At 60.2% G+C, this 21,239-nt stretch overlaps 2 protein-coding genes across 3 annotated transcripts; both read left to right on the top strand.

The window, feature by feature from the left end:
* Window positions 1–7,834: 7,834 nt before the first annotated feature.
* LOC102389676 (lipocalin-1) lies at window positions 7,835–11,202 on the top strand. 2 transcript variants are annotated; one of them, XM_025262231.3, is made up of 7 exons: window positions 7,835–8,049; window positions 8,358–8,488; window positions 8,889–8,959; window positions 9,366–9,476; window positions 10,060–10,173; window positions 10,347–10,373; window positions 11,045–11,202. In XM_025262231.3, exons 1-6 carry the CDS (start codon window positions 7,966–7,968, stop codon window positions 10,370–10,372), a joined length of 537 nt encoding a protein of 178 aa, XP_025118016.3. In that variant the 5' UTR covers window positions 7,835–7,965; the 3' UTR covers window position 10,373; window positions 11,045–11,202. The 2 variants fall into 2 exon arrangements, with proteins under 2 accessions (XP_025118016.3, XP_006062558.3); XM_006062496.4 differs by having other exon boundaries at window positions 7,839–8,049; window positions 10,060–10,158.
* Window positions 11,203–17,374: 6,172 nt separating this feature from the next.
* LOC102416246 (vomeronasal secretory protein 1-like) lies at window positions 17,375–20,353 on the top strand. The gene is made up of 7 exons (XM_025262234.3): window positions 17,375–17,654; window positions 18,010–18,131; window positions 18,448–18,518; window positions 18,748–18,858; window positions 19,459–19,560; window positions 19,813–19,839; window positions 20,181–20,353. Exons 1-6 carry the CDS (start codon window positions 17,565–17,567, stop codon window positions 19,836–19,838), a joined length of 522 nt encoding a protein of 173 aa, XP_025118019.2. The 5' UTR covers window positions 17,375–17,564; the 3' UTR covers window position 19,839; window positions 20,181–20,353.
* The last annotated feature ends 886 nt before the right edge of the window (window positions 20,354–21,239 follow it).

Genomic DNA, 21,239 nt, shown 5'->3' with positions numbered 1-21,239 from the left:
CAAATCCTGAAAGATGATGCTGTGAAAGTGCTGCACTCAATATGCCAGCAAATTTGGAAAACTCAGCAGTGGCCACAGGACTGGAAAAGGTCAGTTTTCATTCCAATCCCAAAGAAAGGCAATGCCAAAGAATGCTCAAACTACCGCACAATTGCACTCATCTCACACACTAGTAAAGTAATGCTCAAAGTTCTCCAAGCCAGGCTTCAGCAATACGTGAACCGTGAACTTCCAGGTGTTCAAGCTGAATTTAGAAAAGGCAGAGGAACCAGAGATCAAATTGCCAACATCTGCTGGATCATGGAAAAAGCAAGAGAGTTCCAGAAAAACATCTATTTCTGCTTTATTGACTATGCCTAAGCCTTTGACTGTGTGGATCACAATAAACTGTGGAAAATTCTGAAAGAGATGGGCATACCAGACCACCTGACCTGCCTTTTGAGAAACCTGTATGCAGGTCAGGAAGCATCAGTTAGAACTGGACATGGAACAACAGACTGGTTCCAAACAGGAAAAGGAGTAAGTCAAGGCTGTATATTGTCACCCTGCTTATTTAACTTATATGCAGAGGACATCATGAGAAACGCTGGGCTGGATGAAGCACAAGCTGGAATCAAGATTGCCGGGAGAAATATCAATAACCTCAGATATGCAGATGACACCACCCTTATGGCAGAAAGTGAAGAAGAATCAAACAGCCTCTTGATGAAAGTGAAAGAGGAGAGTGAAAAAGTTGGCTTAAACTCAACATTCAGAAAACTAATCATGGCATCCAGTCCCAGCACCTCATGGCAAATAAACGGGGAAACGGTGGCTGACTTTATTTTTCTGGGCTCCAAAATCACTGCAGATGGTGACTGCAGCCACGAAATTAAAAGACGCTTACTCCTTGGAAGGAAAGTTATGACCAACCTAGAAAGCATATTAAAAAGCAGAGACATTACTTTGCCAACAAAGGTCTGTCTAGTCAAGGCTATGGTTTTTCCAGTGGTCATGTATGGATGTGAGAGTTGGACTGTGAAGAAAGCTGAGTGCCGAAGAATTGATGCTTTTGAATTGTGGTGTTGGAGAAGACTCTTGAGAGTCCCTTGGACTGCAAGGAGATCCAACCAGTCCATCCTAAAGGAGATCAGTCCTGGGTGTTCATTGGAAGGACTGATGTTGAAGCTGAAACTCCAATACTTTGGCCACCTGCTTCGAAGAGCTGACTCATTTGAAAAGACCCTGATGCTGGGAAAGATTGAAGGCAGGAGGAGAAGGGGATGACAGAAGATGAGATGGTTGGATGGCATCATCGACTCGATGGATATGTGTTTGGGTGGACTCCAGGAGTTGGTGATGGACCGGGAGGCCTGGCGTGCTGCAGTGCATGGGGTCACAAAGAGTTGGACACGACTGAGCGAGTGAACTGAACTGAACTGCACAGCACGTGAAATGTACTAAAAACCACTGACTTGTTCATGTGGATGAACAATATCATGGCATGAGTAAGCATCATGACGTGTAAAGCGTGTGTAGAAAGCTGTTAATGTACACGTAACAAAGGAATCAGACCTGGCCGCAGAGTGGTTCTAGCCCTCATCAGAGGCAAAGGAAGGAGAGAACTTACTCATATCTCCAGAACCGAACCAGCAGATTTTACAAGTGGGCTCCCACTGCTGGCGGCTGGAGCAGGGTTCAAGGTGAGGTACGTCACCAGACTGCACCCGTCTCACTGTCTGGGGTGGTTTCGACCACAACCTACAACATCGCCCGTTCCCCCAAGCAGAAGAGACGGAACCCTGAAACTTGGGGTGTAGAGAGAGCTCCGACTTTCTTAGTATGGAAAGGCAGTGGTCGCTGGACTGGCCCTGGGAAGCCAGCGGTCCTCCTGGCCAGCTCTGGGGGTCAGTGAGGGGCTGCAGGTCAGCCCCCCACTCCAGCCCACCCAGGACGGCCGCTGGCTCACGCTGCACACGGATGCAGGCACTGCCCCCTCACGGGCGCGGTGAGCTGCAGCTGGAGGGGAGGCGGCGACGCTGGGAGAGAAGTTGTGGCTCCTCTGCGGTTGCAAAGGTCACTTGCTGCAGAGCTCTTCCTGTTGCTTTGTTCATGGCCGCTTCCTTGTGGCTGGAACCCAACAGCAGCGCTGCCCTGCCTGACCTGTGCGGAGCCCTGCCCGCCCTGACCCTGGCTGACCTATGCGGAGCCCTGCCCACCCTGACCTTGACAGAACTTTGTGGAGCCCTGCCCGCCCTGACCCTGGCTGACCTGTGTGGAGCCCTGCCTGCCCCAACCCCTGGCTGATCTGTGCGGAGCCCTGCCCGCCCCGACCCTGGCTGACCTGTGCGGAGCCCTGCCCGCCCCGACCCTGCCTGACCTGTGCGGAGCCCTGCCCGCCCCGACCCTGCCTGACCTGTGCGGAGCCCTGCCCGCCCCGACCCTGCCTGACCTGTGCGGAGCCCTGCCCGCCCCGACCCTGGCTGACCTGTGCGGAGCCCTGCCCACCCTGACCTTGACAGAACTTTGTGGAGCCCTGCCCGCCCTGACCCTGGCTGACCTGTGCGGAGCCCTGCCCGCCCCGACCCTGGCTGACCTGTGCGGAGCCCTGCCCGCCCCGACCCTGGCTGATCTGTGCGGAGCCCTGCCCACCCCGACCCTGGCTGACCTGTGTGGAGCCCTGCCCGCCCTGACCTTGACAGAACTTTGTGGAGCCCTGCCCGCCCTGACCCTGGTTGATCTGTGCAGAGCCCTGCCCGCCCCGACCCTGGCTGCCTGGCGGCCCCGTCACCCTCGGTGCCCACCCTGTGTCACCCCTCCCACTGCCCTCGGTCCACGTGTCGGATGCCCCGAACGCTCAGTGTCTGAGCCATCATCATGCTTCGTCTCACCCTGCTGAATCCACCGGGAGCATGCCAGCTTGCGTGGCTGGACCCTAAGCCCTGGGCAGCCTTCCATGATGCCCCTAGGCACCTGGGCGCTTTCTCTGTCTTTCTCCAGGGTCCCGAACGATGACACAGCCCAGGGATGGGTTACTGTAGACCCATCAGGCTCATCCTGGAGATGGGGGCAGGAGGCGGTCAGCACCCTGGGGTGGGGGGGTGGGCCTGAGTCTGCCACCAGCCCCCCAGCGGGGCCCTGACTCCTGGCACCAACACGGTCCCCCTCCTCCGCGCCACGTGCAGTGGCCCGAGGACACTGTCTCACTGGCCACTCAGGTGCCCAGGGAAACCCCCAAGAGCCGTGTTCATGACTGACAGGAAACGCCCAGCCGCCCCAGTGATTTGATCAGCCCAGATTAAATGTGCGCCGGACGACAGCCCCGTCACACTCCCGGGGAACATGTAGGGGGAGAGATTCTAGGCAATTTCCACTTTTTTCTTAAAAAATATACAACTACAATGCAAACAATTTGCCTTCTATTTAATGTGAATAGCCTTTTTTTTTTTTATTCTGATGACACAAAAATCAGAAAATGCTGAAAACTCAAAAGTAGGAGTTAAAAAAATCCTCTTTTTGTCCAGAGGACATCTTTTCTGTTGGTACTTGGTATGTGGTGGGGCCATCCCAAGGGCAGTTCCAACCAAGGGCTTGCCAAACCGAAGAAGGGAAGAAATGAGACCAAATTGCTGGGCATCTGGGTGAGTCCCTGGTGAGCCAGGGATGAGGGCTGTGTTGTGGGCGGCGTGGGGTGGGGGTGGCTGACGGGGCACCCATGAAGGGACAGCTCCTCACAGAGCTGAGACCCCCAAGTTGACTGCACCAGAGGGTCCAATGTGACCCCTGGGTGCCAACGACCCAGAGAGACCCGCCTCCAGAAGCCCCTTCCCGGATCGGCTCTGGGACGTGGGTGTGAGGAGCCGAGGAGGCCCCCCCGGGCTTGGGCCGTGGAGGAGAGGCTTGCAAACCTCCCAGAAATCACATCTGCTGGATTGGACCTGGCAGAGGAGACGGGAGGATGTGGGTCCAAGTGGCCTCCAGGCATTTCTGTCTGTTCACCGTGACACGCGGCTTATTGGTGGACAAAGCCGCCCGCTGTTCAGACAGGCTGGGGGCCTCGCCGGAGCCCGAGGAGGAGAAGCAGCCGGAACGCAAACATGCATGACCTTTCCTGGAGGCTGCCCGCGGCCAAGTGTGCAGACCAGCCCAGCCACCAGCTGGACCTGCTCAGGCGGGGCGGGCTGTGGGCACGGGGCCTGTGGGAGTCCAGCCCTGGGAGAGCCAGGGACCCCGGGATGGGGAGGCAAACACTTGAACCTCCGGATCCCTCCCCTGCAGGCCAGCAGCGGGACAAGGACAGGCCCAAGCTCAGGCAGGCAGGGGTTGGCGTCAAGCCTGGAACCCTTGGGGAGGCTGCCAGCAGGTACAGATGGATGCGATGGATGGAGAGCAAAAATAATAGGAATGATGAGTCCAGGTCAGACAGGAGAATGAACATTTGTCGGAGGGAGAAGCAACCCACAAACTCACACATTAAAAAAGCTGGTAAGTACCAACTTCAAGAAAAGCCATAAAATGTGATGAGCTACCCCATGGCACACTTTCGTCAAACTTCTTTTGCCTGTTTTAGCCACTGCTCCGACGGCCACTTCCTGTGAAACAGACTTGTTGCTTATTGAGGTTCTGCTGTAAGACATGGATTCTGATCGACGGTGTGGTCACCATCAAAACAGCATAGAGCTGGCGTGTATCTGGAGAAAACTATAATTCAGAATGACACAGGGACCCCAGTGTTCACTGCAGCGCTGTTTACAATAGCCAAGACAAGGAAGCAACCTGTGTCCATCGACAGATATGGATGAGGAAGAGGTCCGTGCACACACAAAGCGTTGCACAGCCACAGAGCGCACGGAATGACGCCGTCTGCAGCCACAGGGACGGACGGAGAGATGACCGTGCTCAGCGAGTCAGTCAGACAGAAAAACACAGAGCGTGTGGTGTCACGTGTGCGGAATCCACAGTGAACGACACAAGTGATCCTATTTACAAAACACACACAGACTCAGAGACAGAAAAGAAAGTCACGGCTGCCAAAGGGGAGAGTCGGGGGGGTACACGTGGGGCTTGGGGTTACAGTGCGCACAGTGCCGTATACAAAATAAACAGCAGCTCTTCCTGCACAGCACAGGGAACTATGTTCAGTATGTTGCGATAGCCCATAATGGAGAAGAATCTAGAAAGAATACATGTATGTAGCGACCCCTTTGCTGTACACCCGAAACTAAGACAGCATGGCAAGTCAGCTGTATAAACGTCTCTAATTTAAAAAAAGCATAAAACTGCATGGTGAGTTTACACACGTCCCACTGTGAAGACATTTTGGACAGCGAGGGGTGGCATTTAGACTGGACTTCGACGAGGACTCTTCACGTTAGGGATGTGGACCACTTGACCCCAGACTCACTTCCGGCCTCAGGCAGAACAAAACTCACCCGTCCCCCAGTCCCCCTGCTCACCTTCACACGCTGTGCCCTCCCTCGGCCGGCATCGCTGGAGTAGGCAGCTGGTGCTCCCGCCCAGAGCGTAGGAGGAGTCGGCTGAGCTCAGCCCCACAGCGAAGCGACTGTGACCTTAACATGCCCCACGAACCCCACACTGCCCATGCCCCCAGCACGTGGGCGGACAGCTTCTGCCAACTCACAGAGCCCTGTGACCCTGGAGCCCTGCTGGGGTGAGGAGGGGCCCTGTGGCAGCACCATGGGCCCGAGGGAGCACCGTCACCCGGCCGCCTTGGGTGAGGGCCTGGGTCATCCGCCCTGGCAGCCCCCGATGCCCAGGGGTGACGCCCGGGCCCTGGGCTCCTTGCTGCCTCCATCTTTCACACCCTTGCCATCATCCCGTCTACACTCTTTGCTCCGTGTGTGTCTGGCTGGTTGTCTTTTTCTAGCTTGATTGCAGGGCTCTCTGTGGACTCCATGGGGGTTGCTTTGCGGTAAGCTTCTGGGGCTGCCTTTCCTCCATCTGTGTTTTGCGCGCCTGTGGGACTGTCCTCTGCGGTGCAGAGGCCTCGCCATTCCTCCCTTTCGTAGGTACTATGAGTTCACTTTTCCTCTTTACACCTGCTAATCTACCAGGACTTAGTCGTATGTGGTGTGAGGTAGCGAGCTACACTTGTGTGTCTTCTCCATACAGATAACAAGCTCCATTTATTCAATATTCTCTTGGCAAATATTGTCGCCATCTGTACTCTACTGTTCCGTTGCAAAATTGTGTCTGACTCTCTGCGACCTCAAGGATTGCAGCACACCAGGCTTCCCTGTCCTTCATTATCACCTGGAGTTTGCTCAAACTCGTGTCCATTGAGTCAGTGATACCATCCAACCATCTCATCCTCTGTCGTCCCCTTCTTCTCCTGCCCTCAATCTTTCCCATCATCAAGGTCTTTTCCAATGAGTCAACTCTTCACACCAAGTGGCCAAAGTATTGGAGCTTCAGATTCAGCATCTGTCCTTTCAAAGAATATTCAGGGTTGATTTCCTTTAAGATTGATTGGTTTGATCTCCTTGCAGTTCAAGGGACTCTCAAGAGTCTTCTCCAGCACCACAGTTTAAAAGCATCAATTCTTCAGCACTCAGCCTTCTTTATGGTCCAACTCTCACATCTGTACATGACCACTGGAGAAACCATAACTTTGATTGTATGTACTTTTGTCAGCAAAGTGAGGTCTCTGCTTTTAAAAACACTATCTAGGTTTGACATAGCTATTCTTCCAAGGAGCAAGCATCTTTTAATTTCGTGGCTGCAGTCACACTGTCCACTGAGTGTGTGTATCTATGTCTGGGGCTTCCCAGGTGGCTCAGATGGTAAAGAATCTGCCTGCAGTGTGGGAGACCTGGGTTTAATCCCTGGGTCAGGAAGATCCCCTGGAGGAAGGCTTAGCAACCCACTCTAGTACTCTTGCCTGGAGAATCCCATGGACAGAAGAGCCTGGTGGGCTGCAGTCCATGGGGTTGCAAAGAGTTGGACACGATTGAGCGATTAATGCTTTAACTTTTCTCTTTGTCTGAGTACGTGTATCTGCATGAGGGAGTCTGAGTGTGAATGTACGTCTGAGAGTGTGTGTGTCTAAAGAGAGAGTGTGCGTGTCAGGATGTGTGTCTGAATGTGTGCATCTGACTGAATGTGACCGTGTCTCCGTGTGTGCCTGTGTGTGAATCAGTGTGTGTCCCTGTGCTGTGTAAGTGCGTGTCTGAGTGACCGTGTCTGTATGTGGGTCTGTGTGTCTCAGTGAGTGTATGTATGTGTGCATGTGTGTGAGTGTGTCTACATGTGTGTGGATGAGTGTGTGCCTGTGTGTGTGTGTCTCAGTGAGTTTCTGAGTGAGGTCTTTATCTGAGTGACTTGTGTGTTGGTGTGTGTGTCTGAATGAGTGTGTGTCTGAACCGGTTTCGTGTGTCTGAATGAGTGTGTGAGTGCATACATGTGTGTACGTGTGTCTGTCTTGGTCCCCCCTCCTCACGTCTGATCCACTGCTGCTCTGTGTGTGGAGCAGAGAGGGGACGTCAAAGTGCCCGCTTCCAGCACGTCTTGTCAGGAGTGCACGCACCCCCTTAGATTCATGGCTGTATTCACGCAGGGGTTGGTGCTGAATCTGAGGTTAACAAGCCGCTCAGGGACACTCTCTGACGCGAGCCACGTCCTCTCTGGCAGCGAGCGTGTCACCCTGGCGCTGGCATCATGAGGCTCCCTCACCCAGCCCCCCAACCTCCGTGGACGGACCTACAAAGCCTGGCCTCCAGCAGCGTGGTCATGACTCTCGGGGCTGAGTGAGGGTTGTTCAGCAACATCAACAATAGAGACCTTTATCTGCTCCACTGCAGAATTGGCCACGGTTTATGGCCAGGAAGGGATTGGTTGACAGTCTCTGCCAAGTTCCGCGGGGACCCTGGGCCGTGGGACATAAAGGGCCGCTGCCCGAGTGGCCGGCACAGCCTCTCTGCACCCAGCGAGTGACCTGTCGGAGGCCGTGCGTGCAGACCCCAGGAGATGAGGGCCCTGCTCTTGACCCTCGGCCTCGTTGCCTCCCTGCAGGCCCAGGACGCTCCGGTCTCGGACAGCTGGACTGAGGACGTGAGGCTCGGATGGAGCTGGGGCAGCTGGAGGGGCCCCTGGGAGAGGCACCAACCCTTGCCCCCGAGGCTGTGGTCAAACTGAGCGACGGGGGTCTGAGACAAATGGGCCCAGAGCGCCCACGGTCCCGGGGGCCCTGTGGGGCTGGAGCCCACCTGGGGTGGGTCCGGCAAGGGTGCTGGGCATCTGCTGAGGGTGGGGGGTGGGAGACGCACGGTGCTCCAGCCCGGGGGTGGGGCAGAGTCCGGGGCTGCTGAGCGGGGCAGGGGTGTTCAGCCTGAGCCCTGACGGCAGGCAGCTCTCTCCAGGTGTCAGGAAAATGGTATCTGAAGGCCGTGACCACAGACCAGGACATTCCCGGGAAGAATCAGGAGTCGGTGATGGCCATGACCTTCAGCGTCCTGGAGGGGGGCGACCTGGAGGCCAAAGTCACATCGCGGTGAGAGCCGCCTCCTGCCTCCCCGCTGACCCCTCCCCACAGCAGGAGAGAGGCGTCGGGGGGTGGGCAGCCCACAGTGGGGTCTGTCCCGACCCCTTGAATCACACTCAGCGCTGGACAGCTTTGAGGGGCCACTGCCTCACTGGGGACCCCATGCAGGGGCAGGACCCAGATGGGTGAGTGGCGGAGCAGGGCTGGGAGACCCGAGCAGCTGCCGCGTGAGATGCTGAAGTCCCCGCTGGTGCCTGGACTGGGCAAGAGAAGCACCACGCTCCGGGGCTGCCTCAGGCCCGGACCTGCGGTGGCTCTGGTGGAGCGGGGCACGCGGTGCCCGGGCTGGGCTGGGTTTCCAAGGTGGCCGCACCCCAGGCATCAGCAGAGCATGGCTTCTGTGTCCCAGGGTTGATGGTCAGTGTCAGGAGACGAGCCTGGTCCTGGAGGAAACCAATGATCCAGGCAGATACACAGCCTGTGAGTCCTGGAGCCCCAAGTTGGGGGGTGGGGAGGTGGATCCCAGCACGTTCCTGGGGGTCAGCTTTCAGCCAGAGAAGCCCCACTCCTTTCTGACCCCCTTAAGTACCCGGGGACTCCTCCACCGGTCAGTCTGCCTGAGAGGTGAGAACAGCTGACGCCATGTACAGGTGTGACAGACTCGTCCAGAGGGGCTGGCCGGTCCGAGCTCTGGCTGGAGCAGAGCTGAAGCTCCCCCCTGCTCTAGCCTCTTTGGACCCCCTGAAATCCCTGGGATCCGCCCACTGGGTGACCACCTCCCAGGCAGGGCCTCCGCAGGGCCTGGGGGTCCAGCCGGGGTGGAGACCCTGGGCAGGCAGTCCTGGAGGGGCCTGGGTTGCTCAGGACCATGTGCCGCCCTCTGCAGACGGGGGCAAGCGTGAGGTGTTCGTCTTACCGCTGCGGGCGCAAGACCACTTCATCCTGTACTGTGACGGCGAGCTGGACGGACGGCAGATCCGCGTGGCGCGGCTTCTGGGTGAGGGTCCCGCATCCTAGCCCCCGCAAAGCCCCTCCTGCGCCCTTTCCCCCCGTGCCTTCTGCTCAGGAGAAGCCCCCGAGGAAGCAGCAGGTCCCACATCACGGCTCGGTGTCCGTGGGGGATGCGGTGGGCACAGGACACGAATGTCAGTGTTGGGGCGGGCCTTGGCGCTCACCAGGCAACTCCCTGTGGCATCACCCTTGGCTCTGCTCCTCGGGGGTGGGGGTTTCGGGGGGACAGCGGTGTCTGCATGGAGCCCGAGTGGGAAGGAAATTCCAGCTCCTGGGGCTTCATTACGGGGACGAGGCTCAGGCAGGTTTTGAAGCGTCAGGACCTTCCTGCCCATGGACAGGAGGCCCCAAGGGTCACGGAGGGTCTCTGTGGCCAGGAGCAGAATGAGCATCAGCCCAGGGGTCGGCGTGGACTCCCTCCTGGGCTGACCTTCCATCCTCGGGACGTTTGCTGAGGGCACTTACTACCCTGTCGAGGCAGCCGCTCACTCCCCCAGGCCGGGACCGAGTAGCGGTCACTCTTGGTTCTGCCCTTCACCCTCCCATCCATCTCCTGGTTTCACCGACAGGAAGAAACCAGGAGAACAGCCCAGAGGCCTGGGAGGAGTTCACGGAGTTCGCAAAAGCCAAAGGGTTGAACCTGGAGATCTTCAGGCCCCTGCAGAGCGGTGAGAAGCCCACAGGTGCCTGCTGCTGGCTGGTGCCCACGGCGGGCCGTCGGCAGGGCTGACGAGGACAGGCCCCAGCCCGACCCCGGCTCCATCCTCGCTGGGGTCACGTGACGTGCTGGCTGATGGAGGGGCCCTGGGCTAAGGGATTCCCTGGGTCTTCTGAAATGTGCTTCCTTTTTCTACAGAAACTTGCTCTCCCGGAGGAAACTAGGGTAAGGGAACAGCTGTAGAGCACACTTGGGGTCTTGGGGCCCCTGGAGCTTTGAGAGACCATGTGGTCAACCCCCCAGGCCTGCTCCCGCCTGGCAGGAGACCCTCCCTGGGCCAGGCAGGCGGGACGTTTGCTCCTGGGCTCACCCGGCCCCTGGCAGCGCCTTCAGACGGGCTCAGGGTGTCAGTCTTGGGCATTGGGGAAGCCCCTTCGCAGAGGGGAGGCTTCCTGACCCCGGCCCCCGCGTGCTTCCCGGCAGGTGTGAAGTCCCTCCTCACCCCCATGCATCACCGTGACTGTTTCCCAGTGAGCTGCTTAGAAGGGTCGGAGCTGGGGCGCCCCACACAGAAAGCTCTGACCCCCGGGTCCCTCACTGGAGGCAGGTCCCTTGGGAGGGTGGAGTTTCAGCAGTGTGCCCAAGATTACCTGCCCAGGTGTGAGCAGAGTCAGAGTCCAGAACGTTGTCTTGCTCCTCCTTCGCCCTCACTGGCTTGAAGTCCCTTTGTTACACCTTCACACGTGGGCTTGGAGGTCTGAAGACAGCCTAGTGGAGGGTCCCCCTTTGCCTGCCCAGAGCTCCCTGAGGGCCCCACTGCCCCCGCTGCAGCACTCAGAGCATGCTCCCCCTCCCCTGTCCTGGCATCATGACCCGCCCCCTCCTCTGCGCGGCAGGGGGCACCAAGGCACCGCAGCAGGCCCCGGCAGCGCCTTCAGGAGGGCCCGCCCTGCAGGGCAAGGAAGGAGCCCTGTTCCTGGGACATGGGCCGCTGCACCCCCTCCCTCCCAGCTCTCCACCCCTCTCCTGGCTTCAAATAAAGAGTTTCAGCATCCCTGGTGGTTCTGCTTGTCTATGGGGTCCCTCGGAGGGGGCTGGGGCAGGGAGGGATGTGGGGGCCGGGGTGGGACCCCCCAGCGTGTGGTGGGAAGGACCCCAGGTCCATGCCTGGGCAGGTCTGGGAAGGTGAGTTACAGCCCTGGGGGTGAATCACCACACGTCAACTTGTTCAGACAACTTTGAGGGGATTTTTGGTTTTCTATAAGATTTAGAGACTCTCTGATGGAGCCCACGAGGCAGTGAGCCTTGGAGATGAGAGGCAGGGCTCTCATGGCCCTGAGCACAGAGGCTGCCAGGCAGGCTGCACTGGGGCTGCGCCGGGGACAGGGGCTGGAGTCGTGAGGCCCTGAGTGGGAGAGCCCGATGGGCAGGTGTGAAGTGCGGCCGTGACCCGCCGCTCGGGAAGGGGAACTGCCTGCACCTGGCCGCGGCTCCCAGTGGCCAGGATGGCACCAAGCCAACCCACCACACCTGGGCCTGGCTCCCTGGTCTCAGAAGGGAGTCGGGGTCCTACCCATAGTCTGAGGGTCTCCACGCAGCAGGCCCTCCGGACACCCAGCTGGGGACGCAGCGCCAGCTCTGAGCCCATCTGCGGCGGGTGTGGGTGCACCTCGGGCGCGGTCACTTGGCTTGGCCGCACTCGGGGCTCACAGGGGCCCACTCAGCTCCAAAGGGCAGCCTGCAGGCCTGGGGTCCCCAGACGGTTCATCTGGGGAGGGGTCCAGAGGGGTCACACTGCAGCCCCTTTCCCTGGGGGTCTGCCGGCACCTCTTGTCCGTGGCTCTTCGATGGCATCACCCCAGGGTGGAGCCCAGGAGCTCAGGGGCAGGTTCTTCAAGCCGCGAGGGCACAGGGTTCCTGTCAGAACTCTGCCTGCTCCCGGCGGTGGACACAGGGTTGGCCTCAGGTGAGCAGCAGGGAGCCCAGGTATCAGGTCCAAGGCCCTTCGTTACCTTCCTCCAGGGGCTGGCTGATCTGTAGCACTGCTCTGCTGGTCTGCCTCTGGTGGCTCTCCAGCACCTTAAATGGGTGTTTTCACGTTTTGTCCAGAGTTAATAATTGCTCCTTGGGGGAGGTGTGGAGCCCTGGGAGCTGCTTGGCCAGGCTGGAAGTGGCTCAGTTTAGTTCAATTCAGCCACTCAGTCGTGTCCGATTCTTTGAGACTCATGGGCTGCAGCATGCCAGGCCTCCATGTCCATCACCAGTTCCCAGAGTTTACTCAGACTCATGTCCATTGAGTCGGTGATGCCGTCCAACCATCTCATCCTCTGGAAGCGGCTCACATTCACTAAAGGAGTCGCACTTCACAATCCCGACAGAAGAGGGCGCACTGACAGACGGCGAGCGCTGCGTGTCGCCGCTGATTCGCGATGTTCACCCGGTTTTGTACACAGAGGCGCTGCAAGGAGGAAGCAGGATAGCGTCTTAGGTGGGCTTTCCCTAGAGCCAGACCCTGCACGGGGCTCACTCAGCTGGTCCCCCAGCCCAGTGTGGGGCGCGGTCGGCTGAGGGCCAGCCTGGCCGTCCCTGTACTGCTCCGAGCGAGCCTCTGCCCCAGAGGAAGCCCTGGGGGAAGCAGCCCCGGGCCTGTGGTCAGGGCTGCCTCTGTGCCAGGAAGGACGGGTCTGGAGGTCCTGGGGGCCCTGACATGACGGCCCCCCTTACGCTGCTCAGATAACCTAGTCACCCCCCGTGCTGTGGACACTGCTGTTCTTCAGTTCAGTCGCTCAGTCGTGTCCGACTCTTTGCGACCCCATGAATCCCAGCATGCCAGGCCTCCCTGTCCATCACCAACTCCCGGAGTTCACTCAGACTCACGTCCATCGAGTCAGTGATGCCATCCAGCCATCTCATCCTCTGTCGTCCCCTTCTCCTCCTGCCCCCAATCCCTCCCAGCATCAGAGTCTTTGCCAATGAGTCAACTCTTCGCATGAGGTGGCCAAAGGACTGGAGTTTCAGCTTCAGCATCATTTCTTCCAAAGAAATCCCAGGACTGATCTCCTTTAGGATGGACTGGTTGGATCTCCTTGCAGTCCAAGGGACTCTCAAGAGTCTTCTCCAACACCACAGTTCAAAAGCATCAATTCTTCGGTGCTCAGCCTTCTTCCCAGTCCAACTCTCACATCCATACATGACCACTGGAAAAACCATAGCCTTGACTAGACGAACCTTTGTTGGCAAAGGAAAGTCTCTGCTTTTGAATATGCTGTCTAGGTTGGTCATAACTTTCCTTCCAAGGAGTAAGCGTCTTTTCTTAGGTGGAGGTAAAAACGACAGAATGATCTGTGTTTGTTTCCAAGGTAAACCAAAAGTCTATGCCACAGCCACTAATGCTGCAGAAGCTGAAGTTGAATGGGTCTATGAAGACCTACAAGACCTTCTAGAACTAACACCCCAAAAGATGTCCTTTTCATCCTATGGGAAAGGAAAAGGAAAGTGAAGTCACTCAGTTGTGTCCAACTCTTTGCAACCTCATGGACTGTAGCCTACCAGGCTCCTCTGTCCATGGGATTCTCCAGGCAAGAGTACTGGAGTGGGTTGCAATTTCCTTGTCCAGGGGATCTTCCCAACCCAGGGATCGAACCCTGGCTTCCCACATTGCAGGCAGACGCTTTACTGTCTGAGCCACCAGGGAGATGGTTCATCATAGGGGACTGGAATGCAAAAGTAGGAAGTCAAGAGATACCTGGAGTAACAGAAAAATTTGGCCTTGGAGTACAGAATGAAGCAGGACAAAGGCTAACAATTTTGCCAAGAGAATGCACTGGTCATATCAAACACCCTCTTCCAACAACACAAGAGAAGACTCTACACGGACATCACCAGATGGTCAATACTGAAATCAGATTGATTATATTCTTTGCAGCCAATGATGGAGAAACTCTATACACTCAGCAAAAACAAGACCGGGAGTGGACTGTGGCTCAGATCATGAGCTCCTTATTGCCAAATTCAGACTTAAAGAAAGCTCTGCCTGCTCCAGGTGGCGCACACAGGGCTTGTGGGTTAGGCACCCCTTCTGCACAGAGCCTGAGGGTCTCTGGGGGTCGTGCTCCCTCCAAGAAGGTGCAACGGACCTCCTGCCTGGTCCTGCATTGCTCTGGGCTCCAGGTCTTACCCACCAGTGGTCCCAGCAGCCACCTGCCTAAAAGCTGCACCGCGGGGTGGGGGCAGGAGGCCGCCCACGGGGGCCCCAGGCCTCGGCTCTTGCGGAGTCTCTGCTCTCTGGATCTGAAGGTTTACCTTCTGCTCGGCCTCTGTTCACAGGCACCTCTCAGGTTTGCCTCTTCCTTGATCTCGTCTATCAGTCCTCCTGGAGAACCAGCGCTGGCTTTATTTACTTATTATTTTTAAAGCCCATTTACTTGTTGACTTATTTCTGGGCTGCCCTGGGTCTTTGCTGCTGCGTGAAGGCGGTCCCTGGTTGCAGAGAGCAGGGGCAGGTCTCTAGTTGTGGTGGGTGGGCTTCTCATCGCGGAGCACAGGGGGCCGTGTGGCCCCTGGGCACGTGGGCTCTTCCTGGATCAGGGACGCAGCGGGTGCCTGGGCACTGGCAGGCAGATTCTCACCCACTGGGCTCCAGGGAAGCCCAGCTTGGCTTTAGACGGCGTTTCCTCACGTCTCCTTTGCAGGATTCTGGCTTCTCTGTGCTAAATCCCCCCTCTCTGTTTTAGGGTTGCTCTGTGATGGTTTAAGCACTGATTTGAACACTCAGTTTGAAACTGAGTCCCTTTGTCAAGTTTCTAATTAAGCTCCATCCAAAACTTTCTTCCTTGTCTTTTTCTGAACTGGTTCCCCTCAAGATGGTCGAGTATAAAAGAAAGGGGGGATTGAGACCCCATACCAGCTCCCGTGTCCCTAGCTTTTGCCTCCTGGGCCTCCCCTGGTTCTCAAAGGGTTGGCTCAAGACATGGTGATTAGGAAAAAAAAAAAAGATGTGGTGATTAGGAAGTGAGGAGGAGAAACCAAGAACAACCGTTGGGCCAGGAAACTGGGGACAGTTTAGGCCTGACACATGCTTTAAAGGTGCTTTTACAGAAAGCGGACCCCCCACCAGATGCAAACTGCTGACCACAAGCACGGAGACCCCAGACCCCCGAAACCACCCAGAGCGTCGAGCACAAGCTGTTCACACCTTTGCGGCCCCCTCCCCACGCGGCCTTTGAAGCTTGTCTCCTAACCAGCAGCTCGGGACGGGCTGGGCCCCGGCCCGCCGTCTCCCCAGGCTGCCGGCCTCCTGAGTGAAGCAGCTTTTCCTTCTGGACCAGCTCTTGGCGCTGGAGAACCGGCCTTTCGAGCAGCTGAGCGTGGGTTCGGTGCCTGCCGCGTCGATTACAGGCTCATTTGCTGACTTTGTCTGTTTCCTTCCTGTGCAGATTAGGCTGTGGTCAAGGCAGAGATAATTCAGAAAGGGGCGCTGAGGTGCAGGGCGCGGAGCTGCTCCACGTGCAGGCAGGAGGCAGCGGCTCCGGCACAGCCCGTCGAGAAGCTCATCCTTTCTCCTCGAACTGCCGTCACACCTTGGTCCAAAAAACCCGTGGCCTCCTGCTGACGTACGCGCCTGTCCATCACTCACACGGACCTGCGTCTATAAACACGGGCTAAATGGCTTCTTATCTGCCTCGGGGTGGCTGCTCAGAGCCTGCTTGGCCTGACAGCCTCTGTCCATTTCCCAGCGAACCTCAGCTGGGCCGTGGACCAACCCTGCCTCTTGGGCGCCCGGTGCCCGGCTGGCTGTCCAGGCGTCTTGTGACAGTGGGCTGGGCTGAGGGGCCTCTGCAGAAGCCAGGGTGTCCCGGGTCCAGGGAACACCCTGTCTCTCCAAGATGTGGCAGGGGGCACCGTCCTGCCAGGCCCCGGGAGAGGGTCACACAGACCGGGAACACGGGAGCCTCTCCCTGTGGCTGGACCTGCTTCCTCGTCTCCTGAAAGGGCACTGGGCCTGCCCCCTGACCACCTGGGGAGGGCAGGCTCTGCTCAGTGGCACCTTGGATGGCAATCGCGGTAATTACTGGGTCCAGCTGAACGTTCAGTTCTGCCCCCGGGGGTAGGGTCATGTGAGTGCGTGGTGGCGGGAGGGGGCGCACCCTGCCCCGGGCGGCACAAACATTCTTTTGTGGGGCCCCAGGGTCCACCTGTGGCCCTGGCCGCCTTCTCGGTCAGCCCCGAGTCCCAGGAAAGCGTGCCAAGACCAGAACTTCCTCCGTCCCCGGGGGGACAAGGCAGCCCTGCCCTGGCCCAGTGCTGTGTCCCTGAGCTGGCTGCTGTGAAATGCAGACAGCTGGACACCACAGAGGGGGTCAGACACGGCGAGGGGCCACCACGAGGAGCAGGCTGGACGGCCCCTCAGGGCGGGGGTCCCCCTGTGCCCTGAACGTGCAGTTGTGGACAAGCGGGCAGGCTCCCCACCCAGAGCTCAGACAGGTGGACAGACACCCGTGGGGTCATTCAGGTGGGAGCTCCAGGGCAGTGGGCCTAGGAGCTGACGGAAGTGGGCCTGTGAGCTGGGACTAGGTTACCGATGGTGAGGCGATTCGCCCTGCAGCCCAGGGCTGGTGTCCAGACAGACACACGGGAGAAGGCGTGAGGAGACAGAGTGGAGGGTCGGGGGTGTGTGGCCACAAGCCAGGGGCCGCCGGGAGCTGCAGGAGGCAGGAGGGACCCCCACCCCCCACCCAGCCCTGGAGACTGCAGGGGGCCGGCCCTACCGGCACCTGGATCTCAGACTTGGGGCCTCAGCACTGGGAGGGAATACGTTTCTACCGTTCTCAGCCTCCCCAGTCTAGGGGCCCAGGACATTAAAACTGTTCTCCACAGACAATCCACAGGGAATGTGACACAGTTGGGGTGTACCTGGGAGGACTCCCCGAGGAGGCTGTGCTGAAGCTGAGCCCAGAATCCTCAAACGGTGCAGAAGGTCACAGGCCGGGGGGCCGCAGGGATAACTGGCTGCCAGGGCGGCAAGGCCAGAACTGAGCTGGACGCCCGCCTCCCATTCCTTACCCACCCTGTTCGCCTGAGGGTCAGACCTCGCGCTAGCGGAAGACCCTGCAGGGCGGGGGAGGTGCGCTCAGAGAGGGGAGCAGGCTGAGGGCGAGGCCACAGGCCCCCTCCCGTCGCCCCAGCTGCAGGACGGCCCTCCGCCCCCGACAGAGCGCGTGGGGCCCTGCAGCATAATGAGCCGTGGGTGGAAATGACAGGTTCCCTTGCCAGCTGGCCGCAGAGCACAGGGGGTCTGTGCCAAGCGCCCCAGGACCCTGGGTTGGGGCTACAAAGGGCGGCTGAGGGAGGGCTCACAGAGCCTCTTGGAGCCTCAGTGGAAGGACCTGCCGGCGGTGTGAGCCCAGAGCCCCCGAGATGAGGACCCTGGCCCTGACTCTGACCGTCACCCTCGGCCTGACCTCAGCCCTGCAGGCCCGGGACAGCCTGTCCTTCCAGGGGCCGGATGTGAGGCTCCGGGGGAGGGTGGGGGTCGGGGGTCCTGGGCTGAGCCCTCCCTGTCCCCGTAGGCCAGCGTCTCGGGGTCGGGAGGGAGACGTGGTTTAGGGCTTGGCCCTGGCCCTCCCCACAGACAGAGGCCGCCAGGGCTGGGAGACTGGAGGCCAAGGGGCCTCTGTCCTGTGCGCTCAGCCCCACGTGGTGCACCAGGAAGGTGCTGGAAGGAGGGGACCTCAGATGTGCCGGGGGAGCAGCCTGGGGGTATCTGAGGGGCTCCGGGGGGCATCAGGTCGAGGGAGCTGGCCATGGCGAGGTGGCTGGCGAGGTGGAGGAGAGGCAGCCGCCAGGCTCACTTGTGTTTCAGATTTCGGGGAAGTGGTTCATCACGGCCTTCATGGAGACCGAGGGCCTCACAGGGGACAGGGTGTTCCCCGTCACGTTCTCCGTCCTGAGCGACACCCACGTGTGGGTCTCCATGACACACAGGTGAGTGTTGGGGCTGCTCCTGGCCGCCCACTGGCCCCACTTTCTCAGGCCCGAGGCCCTTCATCAGGCCGGGCTGGGCAGCGGCCGCGAGCCCAGCCCCTTCAGGGTCCTCCAGCCGTCCTGTAGGCATGGGGAGAGGCTGAACGCCCTCTGAACTCTGCAGAAGGGGCCAGGGCTCTGCTGGGACGGGGGTGGAGCAGAAGGCTCCACCCGGAGTCGGGGTCCCCTGCGCTGCTCTAGGGTCGGGGTGGGGACTCCGAGCATCCCCAGGGCGGAGGGGACCTCAGGCCCCTGTGCACGGGGCTGTGTCTTCCAGAACCCGGGGCTTCTGCTATGACGTGGATGTCGTCCTGGAGAAGACCAGCAGGCCCGGCACTTACACGGCCTGTGAGTCCGGGACGGCGGGGTGGGGCCCCAGAGCGGGAGCCCCAGGCTGGGTCCTGTGGCCGAAAGGGGGCCGTCAGGATGGGGAGCCCCCTGCTGGGGCTCAGGGCAGGTGGGGCACCAGAGGACAGGTGACTAGATCCGGGGGGCATGGCAATCGGGGGCCCCCCGCCGCCACCAAGCCAGGTGCCAGGACTCGCTGCTAACACGCCCAGCCCGTGGCCCTCCGCAGCGAGGGGCAAGACGCACGTGGATGTGGAGGAGCCGCCCGCAAAGGACCACCTCATGTTTTACTGTGAAGGGCCGTTCGAAGCGGGAAGGTTCAGAACAGCCAAGCTCTTGAGTGAGTCCCCTCTCCTGGCCTGGCCCCGTCTCTGCTCCAGGGGCCCTGCCCGCCCGGCAACAGCCCTTCTCTGCCCAGGGCTTCAGCGCCTCTGAAGGGGCAGCACTTGAGGCACGAGACGTGCACGGGCCCGCCGCTGGCCCTGCTGCCCGGGGCCCGTGCAGGCAGTCAGCTGGTGCCCGGGGCCCGTGCAGGCAGTCAGCTGGTGCCCGGGGCCCGTGCAGCAGCAGCGCCCTCTGGCCCGACAGACCGCTCCAGGGGCACATTCTGAGTCCCGCTTCCAGAGGCAGGAGGCGCTGACGGAGTTCTCGGGGGGTGAGGGCAGGGTTCTCTGGTCAGAGGGCAGCACAGCTCCTCTGGGAGGGGAGCCCTTCCAGGTCAGGGGCCTGACCCTGCAGGTGGCTCTGGGATCTGGCCTGGGTCCCCCCGGAACCCCAGGGACTCAGGTGTCCCCCGGGGCTTCCCCCCCACTTTCCCTGGGACCTGCCAGCTGGAAGGGGCCCGTCTCCTCCTCGCCTGCTCGGAGTCCACTCCAGACATACCCCTCCTGCCCTCCTGGGTGTTCCCCGAGGCCTGACTCACCAGGCGCCTGGCCTGCAGGTAGGAATCCCGACGTGAACCCAGAGGCCCTGGAGGCTTTTAAGAAATTCGTCCAGCGCAAGGGCTTGTCCCCGGAGGACGTCTTCACACCTGAGCAGACAGGTGAGGGGCCAGCCCTGTGGTACCCCCGGGTCCCCTCTGCGTCCTCTTCACGCCCCGGGTCCCTCCCTCCGTCCCCTCCCACCCCTCCCCAGCCCCTCTGTGGGGAGACATCAGCGCTGTGATGGGTCACAGGGAGCCCCGGGGGGCCCCTCTCTGGGTCTCCGTGACCCACGTCCGGGCTGCGGGCGGTGAGGGGTCTGGGCCCCTGTGTGGGGCATCTTCTCACTCCTGGCTTTGTCTTGGTCTCTACAGAAAGCTGCGAGCCTGAAAGTGACTAGGGTGAGTGGTCCTTGAAGCAATCGAGGGTCCCAGTTCAATGGGGTGTCAGGGTCCACCGGGCTCCCCAGGGCAGGGCGGAGGGACCCTGCGTGGCCAGGAGGTGGCGTCTCTGCTCTGAGGGCCCCTCCGGCCGGCCCCGCCCTGCAGGGTCTGTTCCTGGGCTGCACTCCGCCCAGGTGCCCTCTCTGTGCTCAAGGCTCACTGTTGGGTAACTCGGGACGTCTGTGCCCACCCGGCTGTGCACCAGGTGGAAGGTGCATTCCGCCCCCGACACTGCAGCCCTGGGGGCAGGGAGAGCCCCGTCTGCCCCCTTCCTCCATGACCTTTCCCCTCCTCTCCAGGGCAGGGGGCACCAGACTCCATGGCAGCCCCCGGCAGCGCCATCAGGACCCGCCACCCTGCGGGATGTGGGAGGAACCCCTGGGACCTGGGCCTCCCCACCCCCTGCTCCCCTGCCCCGCTTTCTCGCCCAGCCGTCCCTCCCCTCTCCTGGCTTCAAATAAAAGGCTTCAGTGTCCCCAGGGGCTCTGCCTGTCTGTGGGGACCCTCGGGGGGTGAGAGGGGAGGACAGGGAGGTGGAAGCCTTGCAGGAAGGACCAGAGGACCCGCTCGTGTCCTGGGTCCCCGTGGTGTGTGTCTCTGTCCGATGGGCCTGGGGGTCCGGGGAGAGGTGGGTGCTGGCAGTTCTGCCCGAGGTCCTGGGGGGTCTCTGCAGGTCTGATGCCCACAAGCTCAGGTTTGGGTGGTCATGTGGCTGGGGGAGGGACCTGATGCCCAAAAGCACAGGTTTGGGTGGTCCCGTGGTTAGGGGGAGGGCTGTGATACCTACGAGCCCAGGTTTGGGTGGTTGTGTGGTTGGGGGGAGGGGTCTAATGCCCACGAGCGCAGGTTTGGGTGGTCCCGTGGTTGGGGGAAGGTGTGAGGGTGGCAGGGTCAGCCCCAGCCCCAGGTGGGGACACGTGTGCAGGTGGGGATCGCCCAGCCCCCGGGCCCCCACAAGCTGGAGGCCGAGGTGGGAGTGAAGGGGGCCAGGCTGGCCCAGGCGCACAGGACAAGGACAGCCCAACACTGGGCCCCAGACTGGGACGACTGCTAGTCCCCCCACCCAGGCCTGGCTGCACACAGGCGCTGCCCCTGGGGAGGGGACCGCGTCAGCCGGGACCTTCTGGCCTCTTCTGACGCTGACCCTGCCGTTTCCCCAGATCCCCCTGGGGCAACGTGCCGCCTGACAGTCAGCCGATGGCGACCAGGGTCTCCTTTCTGGTGGTGGGAGGGGACCCCAGCCCAGCCTCCCTGGAGACTGGGGACAAGGGGTCCCTCTACACAGGGTCAGTGCGACTCACCAGTGGGGGCGGCCAGCTCGCCAGGGCCCTCCTGGACACAGCAGGACCCCCAGGCAG

Source organism: Bubalus bubalis, chromosome 12, assembly GCF_019923935.1.
Source record: "Bubalus bubalis isolate 160015118507 breed Murrah chromosome 12, NDDB_SH_1, whole genome shotgun sequence".
Taxonomy (NCBI): Eukaryota; Metazoa; Chordata; class Mammalia; order Artiodactyla; family Bovidae; genus Bubalus; species Bubalus bubalis.
Note: the sequence above shows the minus strand (reverse complement) of the source record. Positions and strands in the feature narration are given on the sequence as shown.

Bases quoted from the DNA above. Each gene is read 5' to 3' on its own strand.
- LOC102389676 (XM_025262231.3), top strand. From the start codon at position 7,966: ATGAGGGCCCTGCTCTTGACCCTCGGCCTCGTTGCCTCCCTGCAGGCC. The intron at 8,489-8,888 runs GTGAGAGCCGCC...TCTGTGTCCCAG, and splicing joins GAGGCCAAAGTCACATCGCG to GGTTGATGGTCAGTGTCAGG. The intron at 10,174-10,346 runs GTGCCTGCTGCT...CTTTTTCTACAG, and splicing joins GAGCGGTGAGAAGCCCACAG to AAACTTGCTCTCCCGGAGGA.
- LOC102416246 (XM_025262234.3), top strand. From the start codon at position 17,565: ATGAGGACCCTGGCCCTGACTCTGACCGTCACCCTCGGCCTGACCTCA. The intron at 17,655-18,009 runs GTGAGGCTCCGG...CTTGTGTTTCAG, and splicing joins TGTCCTTCCAGGGGCCGGAT to ATTTCGGGGAAGTGGTTCAT. The intron at 18,132-18,447 runs GTGAGTGTTGGG...TGTGTCTTCCAG, and splicing joins TGGGTCTCCATGACACACAG to AACCCGGGGCTTCTGCTATG.